The following is a 23128-nucleotide window of genomic DNA, read 5'->3' as shown; positions in this document are numbered from 1 at the left end:
CCCCGCCTTCTCAACCTTGCCCCTCGCCTGAGGTGTGGTGTTCCTCAGGTTACATCACAACCTGTCGGCTCTCCCCTTCAAAGGGAAAGTAGCCTATGGTTATCTGGGGCAATGGTGGCTTTACTTGCTAAAATGCTTTCATTGTGGTTATCATTGGAGAACGTTTTTTCCAATTAAAGGGCAATTTGGTGTGGCCAATCCACCTATCCTGCACATCTTTTGGGTTGTGGGGGTGGGACCAACACACACTGGGAGAATGTGCAAACTCCACACGGACAGTGACCCGGGACTGGAATCGAACCTGGATCCTCAACGTCGTGAGGCAGCAGTGCTAACCGCTGCGCCACCATGCTTCCATTTTGTTTTTTTTAAATTTAGAATACCCAATTCATTTTTTTTCCAATTAAGGGGCAATTGAGTGTGTTCAATCCACCTACCCTGCACGTCTTTGGGTTGTGGGGGTGAAACTCATGTGAACACGGGGAGAATGTGCAAACTCCACACGGACAGTGACCCAGAGCCGGTATCGAACCTGGGATCTCGGCGCCATGAGGCAACCGTGCTAACCCACTGCGCCACCGTGCTGCCCCCATTTTGGTTTCTAATGGCTGGGTGGTTTCCTATCCTTCCACAACATCCTTGGCTGCTTGGCTATTTAGTTGAGCAGCTCTGCGCTAGCTCCCCCATCACAATCCAACACCGAGTATTTACCTGTTGCAGCTCCACTCTCTTCGGAACCATCATCCTGAACCTGTCTTACTTTCACATTGAATCCATCATTGAGGGGGGCATGGTAGCACAGTGGCTGGCACTGTTGTTTCACAGCTCCAGGGTCCCAGTTTCGATTCCCGGCTAGGGTCACTGTCTGTGTGGAGTCTGCACGTTCTCCTTGTCCCCATGGGTTTCCTCCGGGTGCTCTGGTTTCCTCCCACAAGTCCTGAAAGACGTGCTGTTAGGTGAATTGGATATTCTGAAACTCCGGTCGTGTACCCGAACAGGCACCGGAATGTGGCGACTTGCGGCTTTTCACAGTAACCTCGTTGCAGTGTTTATGTACTTGTGACAGCAACGATTATTATTATTATCATCTCACCAAGCTCCTCCATTGTGCTCAGTACATGATCAATCCTTTTATACAGCACCTTGAGTTGTGCAATGTTACGAAGGCTATGTCAGCTGTTTTGCTGAACCCCACTGAAGCCACTATCCGGTGAATCATACAAGATATTTTGAAAGTGACTAATATCGCAGATTGTCAATGAGTAATATGTATTTGTTCTGTATGTGCATTCCCAAGATTAAAAGTCAATACTTGGCTTGCCCCTTAATGGCTTGGTTTTTAAAGGCACAGTATTTGAAATGCAGAGCTATTACAAAAAATTTGACAAACATTTTATTAAAGCATTTATGGCTTTATAACAACAAAAGATACAAATACAAATTTAATATAATTCGGTGCGTAACACACCCCTCCATCTCTCACTGATCCTGCCGAAGCTAGTCAAAAATCAACTAACCCCCCAACCCCCTTATCGAATCTGCTGACAGTTTAGTTTTCCCTGAAGAATTTGCAAAACGGATGCCACCTCCGAACAAACCCTCACATTGATCCTCTCAGGGCGAACTTAATTTACTCAAGCCTGAGAAGCCCAGCCATGCTGCTAACCCACACCCCTGATTTCGGGGTCTTCGAGTCCCTCCACGCTAGTAAAGATCCGTCTCCGGGCTACCAAGGTGGCAAAGGCCAAAACGTCGGCCTCTCTCGCACCCCTGGACTCCCGGGTCTTCCGACACGCCAAAAATCGGCACCTCTGGACTCGGCGCTACCCTTGGTTTTAGTACCATAGACAGTGCAAAGCTATATAGACCTGAAGGCTTCATGTTCGATCCCTGGTCTGTGCTTTGTTAACTGATCGTTTTTTTTTTGTTTTTTGGTGGGGGGGGGGGGGGGGAGATCAGTTGGGTTCTCCAATTGGCCTCGATGAACCAGGACAAGCAACTGCTTCCTGCCTCAGATCACTGTGGCAAAATGTACTTTTGTAAAGTTTGAATGCAGGCAATTTAAACTCTGCTGCGATGGCTTTAACAATTGAATAGCCAATTAATGCGACCTAGATTGAAACGGGCCTGCTGCTCTTTTCCTACCTGCCATTGTGCCAAGCTTGTGCAAAGAGCATACAACATGCTGTTGGAGGGGTGATGCCCTCTGAGGGAATATAGCCCAGCGAGAGCATGGTGGGTGGGGTGGGGAAACCCAGAACAACAGTTAATGTCAGGGTAATGTGAAGCCTGTAACATGCCTGTTTTAGTTAAATAGACAGTAGGTACTCTGCAGGGAATAATTTACAGGAGGAATATTCCGGTGAGCCAAATAAACTGCTTGGGATGAAGGAGGAAACGGGGGTCTTGGGCTCCGCGCAGCTGCCATCTCCGTCAGGATGTTAGGAAATGGAGAACGTGCATCAAACCTATTTATAAACCCCACAGCAAGATTGGGTTCCAAATGTCTTTCAGTGGGCAGTCATGATCGCTCCTCAATGATTCATTAATTCATTCTTTCCACAGCTTCCAGTGAAGCTCTGTAATATTGCACCAGCGTTTAGTTTTTAACTGACTTTGTTACTGTCCGGTATCTGTTTGATACTTCTCGCATCCGACAGCAGAACATTCCATTTCTTAAACATTATGCATGATTGCATCGCTCAGAAACAGACCTACACCGGTATTTACATTCCACCTCTCACCGTACTTCATTCTGTCCCATCAACATTACAAACAACCATCCAAACAGACAGAATAGTGGCAGAAGTAGGCCATTCGGCCCCTTGAACCTGCTCCGCTATTCAGTTAGATTATGGCTGATCTGTTTGCGTTGAGCTGCACTTTGCCATCCACCCCCTTTGAAACCATGCTCCCTCATTCGGGAGTCAAGTCACCCCTCACTCTTGGCTCCAGTGGAAACAAACCCAGCATTCCCAATCCAACCTCCACTTGTGCCAATCTGTAAAACTCATGTGGGCCACCTCCATTGCCATCCTTCTATAAATACGGAGACCAAAACTAAGATGCTGTCTCACCAATGCCCTGTATTACTCAAGCATAACGTTCTCACTTTTATGTTCAATTCCTCTCGGAATAAAGGATAACATTCCATTAGCCTTCTTGATTACATGCTGCACCTGAAAACTAACTTTTGTGACTCGTGCAGGAGAACACCTATTGGCCCTCAGCACCTTTGCATTCTGCAGCCGTTCTCTATTTCAGTAATAATCTGTTTTTTTTTTAGTTCTTCCTGCCAAAGTGAATAACTTGGGGGCGGCACGTTAGCACAGTGGTTAGCACTGCAACCTCACAGCTCCAGGGTTCCAAGTTCAATTCCGGCCTTGGGTAACTGCCTGTGTTGAGTTTGCACGTTTGCCCCGTGTCTGTGTGGGTTTCCTCCCACTGTCCAAAGATGTGCAGGGTACGTGGATTGGCCATGCTAAATTGCCCCTTAGTGTCCAAAAGGTTAGGTGAGGATAGGGTGGAGGCGGGAGCTTACGTAGGGTGCTCTTTCCAAGGGCAGGTGCAAATTTGATGGGCCGAATGGCCTCTTTCTGCACTCTGAAGTCTATGATTCACATTTTCCCAGATTATAGGGGAGGTGGTGGCACCGTGACATTATCACTGGACTAGTAGGTCAGGTACCCAAGGTAATAAAGGCCCTGGGTTTAAATCCCGTCATGGCAGATGGTGAGATTTGAATTCACAAAAAACACATTTGGAAATAAAAAGATGACCCTGAAACCATTGTCGATGGTCATAAAAACTCATCTGGTTCACTGATGGCCATTAGGGAGGGAATCTGGCCCATCGAGTCTGCTCCACCATTCAGTCATGGCTGATATTTTCTCATCCCCGTTCTCCTGCCTTCTCTAAGGGATGAGTAATAAATGCTGGCCCAGGCAGCGATGCCCTCATTTAAAAGAAACTGCACGATAGCACAGTGGTCAGCATGGTTCCTTCACAGCGCCAGGTACCCAGGTTCGATTCCCGGCTTGGGTCACTGTCTGCACGTTCTCCCTGTGTCTGAGTGGGTTTCCTCCGGGTGCTCCGGTTTCCTCCCACAGTCCAAGGATGTGCAGGTTAGGTGGATTGGCCATGCTAAATTGTCTTTAGTGTCCAAAAAGGTTAGGTGGGGTTACAGGGATATGGTGGAAGTACGGGGCGCTCTTTCCAAGGGCCGGTGCAGACTTGATGGACCGAATGGCCTCCTTTTGCACTGTAAATTCTAAGTTTTATGTAAATTCTATAAAAATGGCATCTGCCAAATTTTTTGCACACTCAACCTATCTATATCCATCGCCAAAATCCATTTGCTGTCTCCATAATATACTTTCCCACTGATCATCGTGTTTGCAAATTTAGCTACCGTGCCTTCGCTCCCTTCCTCTAAGTCATTGATGTAAATTGTACCCAATTAATTTTTTCCAATTAAGGGGCAATTTAACGTGGCCAATCCACCTACCCTGCACATCTTTGGGTTGTGGGGGCGAAACCCACGCAAGCACGGGGAGAATGTGCAAACTCCACACAGACAGTGACCAAGAGCCGGGATCGAACCTGGGACCTCGGCGCCGTGAGGCTGCAGGGCTAACCCACTGCGCCACCGTGCTTTTGATGTAAATTGTGAGAAGTTGAGGCCCCAGCACAGATCCCTGCAGGACTCCACTCATCAGATCCTGCCAGTGAGACAAAGACCCTTTATGCATTCTCTCTGTTTCCTGCCAGGCAGCGGATCTTCAGTCTAGGCTAATATGTTGCCCCCTGCACCATGAGCTCTTTGGTTTGATGTTTTGCTTTTAACGTGGCATTTCTGCAAACCCACGTCGACCACATCCCCTCTATCCACAGCACGTTACACCTTAAAATACCTCTTGTTGATTAAATTGGTTAAACATGATTTCCCTTTCAGAAAACCATGCTGACTCTTCCCAATTGCCTTCAGCTTGTCTAAGTGCCGAGCTATCACCTCTTTAATGATCGATTCTAACACCTTCCGCACGACAGATCTCGAGCTAACTTGCCTCTACGTTCCTGTTTTCTGCCTCCCTCCCTTCTTGAATAGAGGGGCTACATTTGCTACTTTCTAGTCTGGTGGAATTTTGGAAAATTAACACCTCTGCTATCTTGTTAGCTGCCTCCAAGACCCGGGGATGAAGTCCATCAAGACCCACAGTTGTCAGCATACAGCTCCCATCAGTTTGCTCAGTGCTGCTTCCTTTTTTTAAAAACGCATTTTATTCAAACTTGTATCAAAGTAGGTTACAGCAAATAAACACCCCGGGAAACATTCTTCCCAACAATCAACTATACAGTTTGTACAGATTTTTCTCCTTTTTCACCCCCCACCCCCCTGCGACGAACAGCTCCTCAAACACGGTCACAAACATCCCCCACCTTTTCTCAAACTCCCCTGCTGAGCCCCTGAGCTCATACTTTATCTTCTCTAACCGCAGAAAGTTATACAGGTCACCCAACCATGCTGCTACCCCCGGTGGCGATGCCGACCGCCACTCCAGCAAAATTCACCGCCGTGCAATCAGAGAGGTGAAGGCCAATACATGGGCCTTCCTCCTCTCCATGAGCTCCGGCTTCTCTGAAACCCCAAATATCGCCACCAAAGGGTCCGGGTCCACTCCCTCCTCCACTATCCTGGCTAAACACTCCCACCCAGAATCTTCCCAATTTTTCATAACCCCAAAACATGTGCACATAGACATAGACATAGAACAGTACAGCACAGAACAGGCCCTTCGGCCCTCGATGTTGTGCCGAGCAATGATCACCCTACTCAAACCCACGTATCCACCCTATACCCGTAACCCAACAACCCCCCCCTCTTAACCTTACTTTTTAGGACACTACGGGCAATTTAGCATGGCCAATCCACCTAACCCGCACATCTTTGGACTTTGCACATGATTCGCTGGCCCCCACCCACACCTCACACTCATCTGCTACCCCCTGAAAGAACCCACACATTCTCACCCGAGTCCTATGCACCCTGTGCACCACCTTAAACTGTACCAGGCTCAGCCTTGCACAAGAGGAGGTCCCATTTACCCTTCGCAGTGCCTCACTCCATACTCCCCAATTGATCTCCATTCCCAACTCCGCTTCCCATTTCTCCTTGATCTTCACCACCCGCTCGCCTCCCTGCCCCCCCCCAGCCACTTTTATATATATATATATATATCCCCAATTCTTCCCTCCCCTTCTCTATCCGGAAGCAGCAGTCGCAGTGTTGCTTCCTTCGTGATTGTAATATCACCAAGTTCCTCCTCCTCCTCCCCACCCCCCAGCCCCTGATTTAATGCTATTACTGGCATGTGTATCTTCTATAGTCAGAAGCAAAATATTTATTCATTTCATCTGCGGGCGCCTTGTTATCTATTATTAACTCCCCATTTTAACTCCAAGATTCACTTTACTTTCTTTTCCTGTTTAAACACCTGTAGAAACTCTTCTGCCCCATCCAGATATTCAATTCCTTTCTCCCTTGCCTACTTAACCATCTACCCCATTTCTCTTTTTTTTGTATTTCTAGAACCGGGAACAATGTTGCAACTTGAGTGCTTTGTAATTTTGATAAGTATAATATATTTTTTTTAATGTTTCCAGTTAAGGGGCAATTTAGCGTGACCAATCCACCAACCCTGCACAATCCTCCAACCCTGCACATCTTTGGGTTGTGGGGGTGAGACCCACGCAGACACGGGGAGAATGTGCAAACTCAACACGGACAGTGACCCGGGGCCGGTATCGAACCTGGGACCTCGGCGCCATGAACCAGCAGTGCTATGCAACGCGCCACCGTGCTGCCCCTTGATGAGTATAATGATGGTTAAGGCCTGGACAAATAGATCAGATCCATGAGTTTAAATCTGACTACAGAAGGTGGAAAGTTTAAATTTAGTTAATTAAATAAATCTGGAATATAATGCGACTGTCATTAATGGCGAGCAAGCAACTTGCCAGATTGTTGTAAAAAATCCATCAGGTTTACTGTCTTTTTCTGAAGGGAATCCATCGTCCTTGCCCAGTCCGGTCTGTGACTTCAGAATTATAACAATTGTCATTGACCTTTTAACTGCCCAGCTAGTCACTCAGTAACAGGTAATTCAAGATGGACAATAAATGCTTGGCTGGCCAGGATTCCCACTCTCTATCAGCAAATTATACAAATAACTCTTTAAATAGCCCAAACGACCACATTGTGTTAGAATGAGTTGTCTAAACCATTGACATAGTTACAATAGCATTAGTAGATAGAATTTGGACACCAGGGGGAGACAGTGGTGTGGCGGTTATATCAGCCTCCCCGAACAGGTGCCGGAATGTGGCGACTAGGGGCTTTTCACAGTAACTTCATTTGAAGCCTACTTGTGACAATAAGCGATTTTCATTTTTCAAATGCAGAGGACCCACCACATGTTCAATGTAATAAGCCACCAACTGAAAGCTAGTCTCAGTAATGGTGACCATCAGCGCCGGCCCTAGGGTTGCTGCCGCCCCGGGCAAGCTGAACTTCGGCGCCCTTGGGGGGGGGGGGGGCAGGGCCGAGGGGGGGGGGGGCCGAGCCCGGGGCCGAGGGGGGGGCGGGGCCCGAGGCCGAGGGGCGGGGGGGGCCGAGCCCGGGGCCGAGTGGGGGGGGTTCGGGCCCGAGGCTGAGGGGGGGGCGGGCCGAGGGGGGGGGGCGGGGCAGAGGGGGCGGACGGAGGTCGGAGGGGGGGCGGATGGGCCGCCCTGGGGGAGGGCGGCCACCGCGCATGCGCTGGTTGGACATTCTGAATTCTCTCTCTGTGTACCCGAGCAGGCACCGGAATGTGGCGACTAAGGGCTTTTCACAGTAACTTCATTGCAGTGTTAATGTAAGCCTACTTGTGACAATAAAGATTATTATTATTATTATTATGTGGTTGACTCTGAACTACCCTCCTGAACTATTCGGTTCAAGGGCATTTACGAATGGGCAACAAACGTGAACTTACTCAACAATATCCGCACCCCATTAATAAAAACTACCTTCAGAACTAAACGCATCTTTCTTTTTCCCTCAACTACTGCTGTGGAAGCGCATTTCACATTCTAACTTCTCGGTTAAAGAAGTTTCTCCTGAATTCCTGGTTGGATTTGTTCATGACTATCTTCTGTTTATGGCTCCTAAGTTTGATCTCTCTGACCCTGGGGAACATCTTTCCTACGTCTACCCTAATGAGCTGAGATGTTTAACATCCTCCTTCCTCCCACGCCAGAAGAAGTGGAACGCGACGGCATACCATGCAAATCTGAGTGTCCAGGGCAAATTCTAAAAATCCATTTTCAGAATGGCAGCCAAGATGTGTAGCCCTTAATGTATCTGACAGGCTTCTCTATATTTAATCTTCAATTTTCAGAAACGTAATAGGGTGGCTAGAATGATTTGCAATCTACAGTGGGCTTATTGTACCTTTTGTGAGGGTTTTAGAACACCTTGATCACCAGCCCTGGTCAATGGGGAAGGTATTTCCAGTGTGGTTAGCATACAGTGAGCTCATGGTGGTGCATTGTGCTGCATTTTCTTTTCAGCCCTTTACTTGGGGCAGACGTATAAATTAGTGCTACATTTTTGACAGATTGTATTCCGGTAAATATAATAACGAACCTCTTGCTTCTCGTGGTTGAATAGTTTACCGGACTTATTGTTGAGGCTCAAACATGAGTAATGCCTCACTGAAGCGTGGTGCCAGAGGGCAGTTGTGAAATAAACCTTGCTGTATGTTACCTACTTTGAGAGAGCATAGATGGGCAGAACAGCATTGTGAACTTCTTATGATCTCAGACCTTGCTTGTATCACACCCCTGTGAGCACAGGCCTGTCAATTCTATTATTTGCAACATTAAAGTAATGTACACAAGTTTATGGAGTCTATTGTTCCAGTGAGTCCAATAAACTCTTTAAACAGCCCAAGTTATCACTTTTGCTGAGGATGTGCTGCGTAGGCACTTAGAATCCCTACAGTGCATAAGGAGGCCATTTGGCCCATCGAGTCTACACACACTCTGAAAAAGCACTCTGCCTAGGCCCACTCCCCCACCCTATCCCCGTAACCCCTTGCATTGATCATGGTCAATCACCTAACCTGCGTAACTTTTAGATTAGTGGCATAGTATCAACCACTTTAGTAGATAGAAGAGAAACATCAGAGGTGAGTTGGATATGACACCCAGAAGCTGACTGCACCTTTTGATGTATGTCAATAGATCAATAATTCTACAGAAATATAGGTAATAACGTATAAATGGGCCTCTTTGCCAATGTGTAATAAATCATACAACGCAAGAAGATCCCAATTTCAGTTCTTGGTCTGTGCTGAATTAGCTTGTCTGAAACATGACTGTAATGTTGCTCAGGAGCTAGAGAATTCTGTCAGAGTTCTTGCTCCTTACTGTACTTCTGTGAATATTTGTCTTTGGTTCCCTGCAGATCTTTGGAGATCTGTTCCTCAAAGTGATCACCCTTTACTTGAAGAATTCCCTACCATCGGTCCTAAATTTACTTTTCAGTGAAAACATCGTGCGTCCAAATCGTGTCTTTAATGTAGAAAATGTCCAATGGCACTTCATGGAGACGTACTCCGACAAGAACTGGACAGAGATGTTGAGGGGGGTGTATGTAGCGGAGGGGGGCGGGGGAGGAGGCAGTTGAGTGGGTCGATGTGCGAGATGGGCCAAGACGGTTTTGGAAAAGCTTCTCTGAATGAGGATAGACGGGAGGCACGCCTGGAAAGCATTGGAATAGTTGAGTCTGGAGATAAAAAAATGAATGGATGAGGGTTTCAGCAGCAGCTGGGCCAACGCTCTTAATGTTAGTGGCAAACCTTTGTTCTGAGTCCAGTACTTGTAATGGACAACTTTTCACAATAACTCCATTGCAGTGTTAATGTAAGCCTACTTCTGACAATAAAGATGATTATTGTTTTTAAAATAAATCTTTTTTGAGCTTGTGATTGTTCCACCGACAATGCTCTGCTCCCACACCTATAACCCTCTTCAATTGATATCTTAAACTGTTGGTGTAAGTTGCTGAAACATTCTTGTGCCACACCCAACAAACCTACGCTGTGGCTTTTATGAAAAATATACACATCTAGCTATGTATTGCAGGCAATAATGACATGGAAAACCTTTATTTTTGTCGACAGTAATCTTTAATGTACCTGACAACATATGGGTTCTAATACAATTAAAATGAAGAAACCTGTGAGAAATTATTGAAATGCTGTAATTTGTCTCTTGTACGTACGTGTCCGCTCACGATGAATGTCACTTGACTTGGACTCACTTTAATCTTCACGCAGCACAGTAGAAATCTTCTTTTCTCTTTACCCTCACCCCACCCCTCAGGCCCCTCTAACTTTTCTGCCACAATAACTGTTCTGAGATTGACTGACATTGGTATCCGCTGCCTGATGTGGATTAGTACCCCGGGCTGCATGGTGGCGTTGTGGTTAGCGCTGCTGCCTCATGGCGCCGAGGTCCCAGGTTCGAATCCCGGCCCTGGGTCACTGTCCGTGTGGAGTTTGCACATTCTCCCCGTGTCTGCGTGGGTCTCACCCCCACAATCCAAAGATGTGCAGAGTAGGTGGATTGGCCACGCTAAATTGCCCCTTCATTGGGAAAAAAATAATTGGGTACTTTAAAAAAAAAAAAAAAAATTTTTAAATTAAATTTTAAAAATGGATTAATATCCCATAGTTTCCAGTGAGGAATGTACCAATACTGAGCTGAGCATTGGTGAAGGTGGGATTAGCTTTTGGGGTGATAGTCACAGTGGTTGAAAAGCTGGTGGTGTTCCTCACCCAGGTTATACCACATGAAAAGTAGCCATTGAGCCATAATACTGATGGTGCCTGTGGTTCAGAGGGGAGAAGGTAACAACTTGTTGACAAAAAGTAGATTTTAAATTCTGGCTAAGTTGCTGATATAATTTGTGGCTGCTTATCATTCACTTCAGCTGGGATTGGTTTATTGAGCCACCAATGCAGATCTGTACTGTGCACATGAGGGGCTGAAATACAACAGTTGCTGCATTGTGCTGCATTGTGCTGCAGCTGCTGCATTGTGCTGCATTGTGCTGCAGCTGCTGCATTGTGCTGCATTGTGCTGCAGCTGCTGCATTGTGCTGCATTGTGCTGCAGCTGCTGCATTGTGCTGCAGCTGCTGGCTTCATTAAATATTTAGAGTATGGGGAGAATGATTGTACTGAATTGTACTAATTTGCTGAAAATTTTATTTAATAAATTGAGAGTACCCAATTCATTTTTTCCCAATGAAGGGGCAATTTAGTGCGGCCGATCCACCTGCCCTGCACATCTTTGGGTTGTGGGGGTGAAACCCACGCAGACACGGGGAAAATGTGCAAACTCCACACAGACAGTGTCGGGATCGAACCTGGGACCTCGGCGCCGTGACGCAGCAGTGCTAGCCCACTGCGCCACCATGCCGCCCCCAATTAGCTGAAAGGTTAACAAGTATTGGAGGGGAGATGGTTTCAAGGGACATCTTGAGCCATTTTTACTGACTGTTTGACACTGCACCATACTCGGTGCACTGTGGTGCAAGAACAATTTGAAACTTCATGCTGCAGTGAGAGCACACTCTTTACTCTTTACTCTTTACTCTTTACTCTTTACTCTTCACTCTTCACTCTTCACTCTTCACTCTTCACTCTTCACTCTTCACTCTTACTCTTCACTCTTTACTCTTCTTCTCTCTCTCTCTCTCTCTCTCTCTCTCTCTCTCTCTCTCTCTCTCTCTCTCTCTCTCTCTCTCTCGCACTCATGCACTCACACTTTCTCTCTCTCTCCACACGTTATTGTGAGTGAGTTTGCATGGACTGATGGGTTGGGGTTTTTTTCCCTCTGAAGGGAAATCATTGCAAATCTCGAGAGCTATTGGGAATCGGAAGGTCACCCAGTACTGATGCTGTATTGGCATGTGAGAGACCACTTGAATTACTTGGGTAGCGGTTTATCATTTCAGTTAGAGAAGTGCAAACTGGCCACAGTGTCTGCAAACCAGGAAGATTAAAACTGTTCTTCATGATTCTCTGCAGTGCAGGAATATCATGCTCTGGTGCACTTTGGGAACAAACTGTTCTCTGCTGTGGCTATGAGAAAGAAAACAATCTCACGAGGGGTCATTCTGAACAGTTTGGCTCGATTGCCAATTTGGCGAGAGCTTCAAAGTACTGAGACCAAGCCCTTGAAAAATAATTTCAAAGTGAAATTTCAGAGGATTAGAGGGAGTGAGTTGTACAGAGACAGTGTACTGTGCTAAGGTAGGGGATTGCATCATTATAGGTGGTTTGATGTGCTGGGGTGCTGTCCGAGGCCGCCATTTCCCAAATCGTCTGAATTGTCAACACCAGGAGGAAGCATTAGAAAGGAAATGGCCCTGGGCTGCTCTTTGGAGTTCCTAATAACTGGTTGTGCAAAATGCCTCCCTCGCCCTCTGTCCCGATCACAGGGTGAAACAATGGTTTTATTTCATGAGAGTTATTTCATAATCAGCTTGGAATTTGCATTGAATTCCGTAAATGTGTTGTATTGTACAACAAAACCTGTTTTCAACCACCCTTGGCATCAAGGTGATTAAAAAGGAATGCAGTGCTGGAGAGTGACCTAGATTTGGGTTAGGAATGCAGTACTGGAGAGGGGCCTAGTCTCAGTAGATAGCAGTTATCAATGTATCAGACATTTGTCCTGTGTTTTATGAAATTGGCTGAGCTCTTGGGATAGATTTGATTGGGTGGCACAGTGGTTAGCTCTGCTGCTTCACAGCGCCAGGGACCCGGGTTCGATCCCGGCCTTGGGTGACTGTCTGCGTGGAGTTTGCACGTTCTCTCCACGTCTGCGTGGGTTTCCTCCGGGTGCCCCGGTTTCCTCCCACAGTCCAAAGATGTGCGGGTTAGGTGAGGTAACAGGGATAGGGCAGGGGAATGGACCAAGATGGGGTGATCTTTCAGAGGGTCGTTGCAGACTCAATGGGCCGATGGCCTCCTTCTGCACTGTAGGGATTCTATGGATCTATAATTGGTCTGGTCATTGCTGGCTTGGTAAGTGCTTCCTAATCTACTTTTAAAATTTTTTTTTATCATTTTATAAATTTGGAGTATCCAATTCATTTTTTCCAATTAAGGGGCAATTTAGCGTGGCCAATCCACCTACCCTGCACATCTTTGGGTTGTGGGGGCGAAACCCACGCAAACACGGAGAGAATGTGCAAACTCCACACGGACAGTGACCCAGAGCCGGGATCGAACCTGGGACCTCGGCGCCGTGAGGCAGCAGTGCTAACCACTGTGCCGTCGTGCTGCCCTCTTCCTAACCTACTTGACTTCCTGGGTAGGAATGTGTCCTTGAGATATAAACCAGCTGTCTAGCCACATGATACATTACACAAAGGTTAAATGATCCACCTGCAATAAAAATAAATTGATTTAAGTGTGTACAACACTGTATAAAGGATCGGGTCCAACTTTTATGAGTCAGATTTATGGAGGTTTTACTTTCCTCGACCATGTAGTGTACAACAGAGTCTGCCAGCTGTACTGATATGCATCACTGTATACACACAAGGGGTTAATGTAAATACACTGCAACTAAGTAACCACTAGAGGGAGCACCAGAGATGTCAAGACATGCAGACATAAAGCAAATGGGTCATTACAACAGGACACAACCAATGGGTAATCAGGACACCCAGAGGTGGCATTACCACAAGGGGGCATTACCACAACCCATATAAATAGACAGGGCACACATGCTCTGCCTCTTTCCACAAACAGACATCTAGAGAGTACATCAGGGTTGATCAACAGCATCATATCCAGCACGTGGCTTCGAGCAGGCTGACAAAGATAGACTGAGTTACTACAGTTAGATTAGCAGAGAGTCAAACTCATTTAAGAACTGTGTTAATCGTTCAATAAGTACGTTGAACTCATTTCGTAGTCTGGAGCTTCCTTTGTCAAAGCATACATCAAGGAAGCAGCTTATGCTACACAAAGCAGCATAACACAACACCAGGGAGCAGGACATGCATTTTTGGAAGGCTCCCTGATTTTCCTGTTTTCGCTGCTCCCAACACCAGGAGAATTTGCTCACCCCACCATCCCCTAAAGGTGCTTGTTCCTTGCAAGGACATTGTTCTGTAGCGGTTGTTCCTTGGCAGCTTTATGCTGTCTGATGCCTTAACCAGCAGCTGTGTGGGTTGGCAGAATATCTGACAGTGAGGTAACTCTGGCCTAGTCCTCCAATGAGAAAGCCGGACTTGTATTTATATTTTCCCCCGGGAAGGGTTATTCAGCATTTGAAACATAAGCAGTAAATTTGCACACTGCTGAATCCCACCTGTAATGTTGGGTAATAACCAAATAATTTGTTTTAAGTGATGTTGGTTGAGGGATGTATATTGTCCAGAATGCCAGGGAAGAGCCCCCTGCTCTCTCAAATTAAACTTTGGGAATTACGTTCCCCTGTGAGGCCAGGAGGGTCCTCCACTTAATGCCTCCTCCAAAAGATGTCACGTCAGGTGTGCTGGTTCAGCACACTGGGCCAAATCGCTGGCTTTTAAAGCAGACTCAGGCAGGCCAGCAGCACGGTTCAATTCCCGTACCAGCCTCCCCGAACAGGCGCCGGAAAGTGGCGACTAGGGGCTTTTCACAGTAACCTCATTTGAAGCCTACACGTGACAATAAGCCATTTTCATTTCATTCAGAACGGCAGTGCCACTTCAAATCAACCTGTGCTCCAGTCCCTGGAGTGGCATTTCATTCCAAATTTCTCTGACTTGGAGGCATGAGTACTACCATTGAGCCAAGGCTCCTAGCCCAGGACAAAATATATTAGATCCTTTTCTTAATTGAGCGCATGTCAGGAGCAGTATGATGCAGAGTAAAGCTCCTCCTACGTGGCACTAACCTGAAGTACTCTCTGAGCACTTAGCGCCGCAGCACTGTGGCATTTCTCACAGCAGCTATCTGTGAGGTTGTCAGTGAACTGTATAATGTTGTGCTGTTTGTCCCTCGCAACTGTTTTAGAGGCGTCCAACGCCATTTCATGCCAGTGGCAAGAGTCTGCCTGTATGGGCCGCCTTGGAATCTGGCCTTGAAAACGAAGGCTGATGTCTACCCCACCGTACTATCCGAACCCTTTAGGGTTTTGACATGTTTTGAATCCAACACAAGAACAGAGGATGCTGGAAGAAACGCAGCAGATCTGGCAGCATCACTAGGGAATGAACCAGAATTCACTTTTCGAGTCTGTTTGGCTCTTCCTCTGAACTAAAGAGAGGGAGAAACGTGTTGGGTATTAAAGTGTAGCTGTGGGAGACTGCAACAAGATGTAGCGACTTTAAGAACAAAAAACAAATGTCCTGGTCTGGGAGGGGGACGGGGGTTGCATTGAGGCAATACATGGATGGGCTATTGTGTTTGACAAGATCGGCCTAGTTACAACCGTACGAGTGCATTATTCCGTTGTAGTCTCTTGGAAATACTGTTAATTTGTTTAGCCTCCGACTACTAGATGACTAGGTTGATTTAACAGACTGTGGCTCTTCTCTATAGCAGGGGTAGCCTAACGGAGGGTTGGATAGAAGTGTAGAGGGTGTTTGCCCTATTCAGGAGATGAAAACAAGGGACCATAAATGTAAAATTATTGTAATACATTCAGTGGTGAATTTGGGAGAAACCTTTTATCTAGAGAGGGGAAAGGAATAGAAGGATGTACTGCTAGGGTGAACTGCTATAAAGGGAATATGGTGAAAATTGTGCAGCGCATAAGAGTGTTGAATATATTTTTTGCCCTGTGTAAATGCTATGCAGGTTAACCATTCAAGTTGAGCACTTTATTCCAGTAGAATGTAGTTTGTTATCTTTTGCTGACTTGGCTGGTCTTCAAATAAGGGCTGACTAAATTTTTAAATTTTGTTTTGCTCTTCAGGAATGCTTGACTGCGTCCAGACGTGTCAACATGAGCTCCCCAGGAGATCGGATCTGGCTCAACCTCTAGAAATGTCCTCAGTCCGTGAGTGCTAGAATACTGGGCGTTGTGGTATTTGGATGTGCGGCAACCATGAATGGTGATGAGAGGGTGCTCCCTGCCCCCCAAAGGACGTCCACTCTGACCAGAAGCAGCAGCAATGCATCATCCAAACCCACCAATACGCGCCAGGTAGGAGGTTCTCACATCCCTTCTCTGCTTTTTCTTCTTTTCTTAACGTGCCCATACTTTTGACTTCAACAAGAAATACCACGGAAGAAAAGAACTGGGAATAAAAATTGAAAATGCCTGAGCTCCAAAATCTGTAAAGCGAGAAGGCAGGTTAATGTGTTGGGCAGAGAATTTTTGTCCAAATTAATTTCTAACCAAGACTTGCTACCCAACATGCGAACCAATGTCTCTGGTTTCTTACAGTCAGACTATGTATCTCCATTTTCTTTTGGCTATTATTGATTCTTTTGCCCTAATGGAAAACGTATGGCACGTTTTGCAGCAATGTTGAAAGGAATTCCATTCACTCTCTCTCCCTTCCTGTTATCCGTGACAACAGACTGGATGGAGGATTGTGATGGTTCTGTACTTTGTTAATATATGTATGTGTCACCGCACTATATATTAATCTTACAGAACTCGAGACTGAGCTTCTTGGGTGATCGCTTTATTTATGCCAGTTTTGAAGTCTACTGATCAAGTCAAGTTTTATGCGAATACAGAATCTAGAAAGTTGTTTGTCCAACGCAAATACAGGTGGTTGAGTTGAATTCAAAATACAATTCAGTTTGTGGTAATTTCTTCAGATCAAGATGCACGATTACAAAAATGAAACAAAAGACAATGAAAGTTGTTTGCAAAGCAAAGTAAAAATAGGTTTCAACGGTTAGGTTAAAGATGAATTCAGATAAAGAGAGATGTCAGATAGAGAGAGAGAGCGAGAGATCAGAGCTAATTTTGGAGAGAGCAAAAAAGGTTCTCGGTCTCATAAGGGAATCATAATTTTTTTGAGGCTCTGTCCCCTTTTTGACTGTGATTGGGTTAAAATAATTATAATTCATCTAATTGACCAAAATGTCTGTCTATCATGTTTTAAGAGATAATATGGCATGGGAAAACTTCTCTATGTTTCTATAATATGGTGTGATCGAACCACCTGATTCCCACCATATTTTATACAAGTGGGATGTTTGCCCAGTAATGATAACAATGAGTCTATTCTGCAACGTGGGTAGTCAGTTTGAATACTGACTTCCTTATCAGATCTTTTCCCATGCGCTCAGCATTCTCTGCTTCCATGGCTAATATATGATTTTTCATAGTATAATGTCGCTAAATCATTTCTTCCCTTAAACTTTTATTATCTAAAGAAAAGTAGGTTTCTATCAGACTGGAACAATTTAATTTTAAGAGTTGTCATTGGCATTGTTGGATTCTGGAGTGGCAGATGCATAAAGTTTGGTGATGTTGATGGATATGCACACCTTTTAGTGCCGCGCATTACCATCATGTCATTGCAACTGAACATTTTGCTTGTTCTTGGCTGCAACAAGGATTCGTTGCTCAATGAGTAAATGATGGGTGCCAACCAATAGTCTCCCCATCTCTCTCCCAAAGGAGAATGCAGAACTAAGTCAATTCACAGTGGCTTCAATGTTCCTCTATTATGGGGCAGGTCTTTCTTTTCATCCCCAGTGTTAGCGAAGAACAGGCTGTCATCTGTCTTTTCAGATGCAAGACAGCTAACGATCAGTTCCATTCAGAATGGGAGAGTTTGCACTTGGAGTGATGCCAAACTTTGGATATGTAGCCCTTTTGTCCCAGCGTGTAGGCCGAGGCAAAGAGTGTTAGTAAAGTAGAAGCAAAGTACTGGAGATCTGGAAATAAAAGCAGTAAGTGCTGGAAAAACCCAGCAGCTCTGGCAGCATCTGTGGAGAGAGGAGTAGAGTTACTGTTCCAATATGAATGTGACTCTCCTTCGGGGCTGAAGAGAGGAAGGAATGGGATGGGTTTATGCTGCTAAAAAAGGTGGGGGAGAGGCAGGTAGAGCAAAAGAGCAGGTCAGGGATAGGTTAGAGGGCAGAGAAGATTAAATACTAAAGATGTCATGGAACAAAAGGCAAAGGGAGTGGTAATGATGGCACTAAAAAAACACAGCATTCCTGAAGAACGTTAGTAGGTAGTGGTATTATCTCTGGACTAGCAAAACCGGAAACCCAGGATAATGTTTTGGGGACACGGGTTCAAATCCCGCCACTGCACGATTGGAGAGGTAACAAAAATCTTGAATTGGGGGCAGCACGGTGGCGCAGAGGTTAGCACTCCCGCCTCACGGCGCCGAGGTCCCAAGTTCGATCCCGGCTCTGGGTCACCGTCCGTGTGGAGTTTGCACATTCTCCCTGTGTTTGCGTGGGTTTCGCCCCCACAACCCAAAGATGTGCATGGTAGGTGGATTGGCCATGCTAAATTGCCCCTTAATTGGAAAAAATTAATTGGGTAATCTAAATTTATATAGTCCATGAAACCATTGCCGATTGCCATAAAAACCTGTCTGGTTCACTAATATCCTTTAGGGAAGGAAATCTGCCGCCCTTACCTGGTCTGGCCTACATGTGACTGCAGACCCACAGCAATGTGGTTGACTGTCAACTACTCCCTCGAGGGCAATTAGGGATGGGCAAAAAAGCTGTCCCAGCCAGCGATGCCCACGTCCCATGACAAATTGTTTTTTAAAAAGCTGTTTGGCTAGTGGGGGCATCTTCGCAGTCCCTGCTGAGACTTCGGGAAAGGACATCTGCTTTGTAATGTTTGCTACACAGGGCGTTGTTTATACAGCAGATACTCTTACTTAAATTCCTATGATGTGGAGATGCCGGCGTTGGACTGGGGTGAGCACAGTAAGAAGTCTTACAACACCAGGTTAAAGTCCAACAGGTTTGTTTCAAACACGAGCTTTCGGAGCACGGCTCCTTCTTCAGGTGAATGGACCATTCACCTGAGGAAGGAGCCGTGCTCCGAAAGCTCGTGTTTGAAACAAACCTGTTGGACTTTAACCTGGTGTTGTAAGACTTCTTACTATTAAATTCCTATGACATTGAAATATTCTCGAAGGATATTTTGTTGGTCATAACTATAGCCCAGCAAAGGCTGCCGTATCTTGATTGATTTTGTCTCAACCCAAAATAGGAGGAAATGAAGTAGCCAAGGCTTTCGGCCAAGTTAGGAAAATGTAACAAAAGCCAAGTGCGCAGACCGCTATGTTTCTCAAGTGTTGTCTCTTGTGTTTCAGAACTCTGAGAACTGGGAGGTGATGGAGGAGCCATTGGAGAACAGGCGTGCTTCACTGGATCTTGAGAGGCAGGAAGGATACCTGTTGAAGAAGAGGAAATGGCCTTTGAAAGGCTGGCACAAGGTTACGGTCCTATTGTTTCTTCCAAAGGGTGTGCTGCTAAGCTCCCCGTCCTCCTCTACCTCCTTCATCCTTATTTTAAAATCTCCCCAATAAAATTTCCCTACTCTTTGAGTCACCTGTTTAATGTTCCTACTTTGTGTGCGAGAGTAGGATTACTGGCTGACCTCCTATTTTGTATCCGCCATAAATCTTCAAATGGAATCCCTGCAGTGCACAAGGAGGCCATTGGAGTCTGCACCGACCCTCTGAAAGAGCACCCTAACTAGGCCCACTCCCCGTAACATCGCCTTGGACACTAAGGGGCAATTTTGCATGATCAATCCACCCAACCTGCCCATTTTTGGATTGTGGGAGGAAACTGGAGCACCCAAAGGAAACCCACGCAGCCACTGGGAGAATGTGCAGACTCCACAGACAATCACGGTTGAAATCAAACGTGGGTCCCTGCCGCTGTAGGGCAGCAGTGCTAACCACTGTGCCACCACTTGGTAATCTCTACTGTTCATGTCCTTACTCGCAATGAGCTCCAGTCACCCATGACCCCGAGCTTGCTGACCTGCGTTGGCTCCCATTTAAGCAACGTCTTGATTTTAAAACTCTCATCCTTATTTTCAATTCCCTTCCTGGCTTTATCCTTCCTTATCCTCTAATCTCCTCCAGCCCACAATTCTCAGAGATACCTGCACTGGTTTCTTTCTGACCCCTTGGAACATGGCTGATTTTAATTGCTCCACCATTGGTAACATCGTCATCAGCTGCTGGAGTCCCAAACTCTGGAATTCCTCCCCACCTCTCGACTTCTCTTTCCTCTTTTTTTTTAAGATGTTCCTTTAAAAGCCGCCTCTTTGCCCAAGTATTTGGTCAGTTACTCCAATGTTTCCCCATGTGGTTTGGTGTCAAATGTTGATGCTCCTGGGAAGCACCTTGAAGCATTTTATTCTGTTAAAGGTGCTACGTTTGATATAAGCCCTAACAGTAGTCGTGTAGCCCAAGATGGAGGATTCTCCATTGATACTGTTGATGGTAAAGCAATGGCTGGACAGCTGGTTTGTGATGAAGAGCGAGGCCAGCAGCGTGGGTTCAATTCCCTATACCGGCTAAAGTTATTCATGAACCTTGCCCGTCACCTGAGGCGTGGTGACCCTCAGGTTAAATCACCACCAGTCAGCTCTACCCCTCAAAGGGAAAAGCAGCCTATGTTTGTCTGGGACAGTGGCGGCTTCACCTTTTACCGAGTAAAGCAATGCTGGTTCCGATGGTGTTTCTTTTCCAGTTCCTTTCTTTTTTATTAGCTGAATCTGCTATTGCGAAGTTTGGCTGTTCAACATTGTAGATGAGAAGTGGTCAAACTCATGGGGAGATGGTTAAAATTGAACATCGGTGAGTAAGGGGTTTGACTTTGAACCTTCCAAAGGGGAGTTAGAGCAACTGAGCTCCCCTTTCCTTATTCTTCTTCTGTACATTGTTATTTTAACACATTTTAATTGCGCTGTTACATATTGGTTCCTGGGATGATGTGCTTTATTTCATTTGTTAGATATTAACTACAAACGTTTCTCAACATAGAAAACTTCAGGTTAGAGAACCCCAGGGCGGCACGGTAGCACTGCTGCTTCACAGCGCCAGGGTCCCAGGTTCAATTCCCGGCTTGGGCCACTGTCTGTGTGGAGTCTGCACGTTCTCCCTGTGTCTGTGTGGGTTTCCTCCAGATACTCCGATTTCCTCCCACAGTCCAAAGATGTGCAGGTTAGGTGGATTGGTCATTCCGAATTCTTCCTCTGTGTACCTGAACAGGTGCCGGAATGTGGCGACGTGGGGATTTTCACAGTAACTTCATTGCAGTGGGAATGTAAGCCTACTTGCGACACTAATAAAGATTAAAATATCTTGGCCACTGAAGAAAGAAAATCATCATTTAGATATTGTGGACTCAACTGGAGTAGGATTTTGTTCAACCTCCATATCTTGCGTTGGTCAGATAGAAGGACACAATGACCAACGTAACCCTGAGCAACACCGACCATCAAAGGTCCATATTTAACTTCTGGATGAGTTTACCGTCTCAGTAAGCCAGGAGTCAGAGTTGCGACAAATAGCCTCTATTTCTGCATCAAAAGGGCAGCACGGTAGCATTGTGTGGATAGCACAAATGCTTCACAGCTCCAGGGTCCCAGGTTCGAATCCCGGCTTGGGTCACTGTCTGTGTGGAGTCTGCACGTTCTCCCCGTGTGTGCGTGGGTTTCCTCCGGGTGCTCTGGTTTCCTCCCACAGTCCAAAGGTGTGCAGGTTAGGTGGATTGGCCGTGATAAATTGCCCTCGGGGTCCAAATTGCCCCTCAGGGTCCAAATTGCCCCTTAGTGTTAGGTGGGGTTTCTGGGTTATGGAGATAGGGTGGAGGTGTTGACCTTGGGTAGGGTGCTCTTTCCAAGAGCCAGTGCAGACTCGATGGGCCGAATGGCCTCCTTCTGCACTGTAAATTCTATGAAAAAAAAGGGACTGGGGGCGCATTTGCAGTGTATTGCAATGGGGTGAGGTGAGTGTTGGAGGTGTAATTAGCTAAGGTTCCCATTCCTAACAATTCCTTACGAGTCCAGCTGGAAGCTGTGGCTGGGCATGAGTAGACCCAGTGTCTGTCTTGGCTGTGACGTGTTCCACTGTTAAACAATTCATCATTCACTGTCCACCTTCACATAGAACGTATGCGCACATAGGTGAGATACCTGGATGCCTGTAATTACCTGTGGTTCTATACCCCGGCAGGAGTTGCCACTTTAAGTCAAGGAAGGGAAAGTATGAACGGAAGCTTTATTTTCAAATGGAAAAATTAGAGAAATGTCCTTTCCTTATCATTTCAGAGATATTTTATCTTGGAAAAGGGGATTCTCAAGTATGCCAAGACTCAGCAAGATGTAAGTTCCTTTGTCTGGCTTATGCAGACAGACTTTTTCAAATAAATAAGAACTGGGCTGCTGTGTGGTAACCCTAACTCGTGGTAAAACTAACTCTTGTGAACATCACAGATTCTCAGAGGGAAGCTCCATGGCTCCATCAACATTGGCCTTTCCGTTATGTCCATCAACAAGAAATCCAAACGCATTGATTTAGACGCCGAAGAGAACCTTTATCACCTGAAGGTAAAATAATGTTTTTTTAACCTACTCAGGCTCTGCAATACGTGAAGTTGTAGTTGGAAACTTTTTTTTTTCTAAATGATCGTCTTTGCGATATGAGCGTTGCTGGCGAGGCCGGTATTCATTGCCCAAGCCAAATTACCTTTGAGAAAGTGATGCCAAACTGCTGCCTTGAATTGCTGCAGTCTATGTGGTATCAGTACACCCATCGTCTAAACCAACTGAGTGGCTTCCTAGGGTATTATAGAGGATATTTAAGAGTCAAACACATTGTCAGCACGGTAGCACAAGTGGATAGCACTGTGGCTTCACATCCCCAGGTTCGATTCCCCGCTGGGTCACTGTCTGTGTGGAGTCTGCACATTCTCCCCGTGTCTGCGTGGGTTTCCTCCGGGTGCTCCGGTTTCCTTTCACAATCCAAAGGTGTACAGGTTAGGTCGATTGGCCATGATAAATTGCTCTTAGTGACCAAAAACGTTAGGAGGGCTTATTGGGTTACGGGG

The 23128-nt window shown here is 46.1% G+C and overlaps 1 protein-coding gene across 5 annotated transcripts in view; it reads left to right on the top strand.

Annotated features, from left to right (window-relative positions):
- osbpl7 (oxysterol binding protein-like 7) overlaps positions 1 to 23128 on the top strand; it is a 99936-nt gene that overhangs the window by 18650 nt on the left and 58158 nt on the right. For all 5 annotated transcript variants that reach the window (XM_038778457.1, XM_038778454.1, XM_038778451.1 and 2 more), the window contains exons 2-5: positions 16032 to 16262; positions 19372 to 19494; positions 22350 to 22403; positions 22515 to 22628. In XM_038778457.1, coding sequence (XP_038634385.1) covers positions 16164 to 16262; positions 19372 to 19494; positions 22350 to 22403; positions 22515 to 22628 — 390 coding nt within the window. In that variant the 5' untranslated portion in view covers positions 16032 to 16163. The remainder of the gene's footprint in view (positions 1 to 16031; positions 16263 to 19371; positions 19495 to 22349; positions 22404 to 22514; positions 22629 to 23128) is intronic.

Source organism: Scyliorhinus canicula, chromosome 19 (assembly GCF_902713615.1).
Source record: "Scyliorhinus canicula chromosome 19, sScyCan1.1, whole genome shotgun sequence".
Taxonomy (NCBI): Eukaryota; Metazoa; Chordata; class Chondrichthyes; order Carcharhiniformes; family Scyliorhinidae; genus Scyliorhinus; species Scyliorhinus canicula.
Note: the sequence above shows the minus strand (reverse complement) of the source record. Positions and strands in the feature narration are given on the sequence as shown.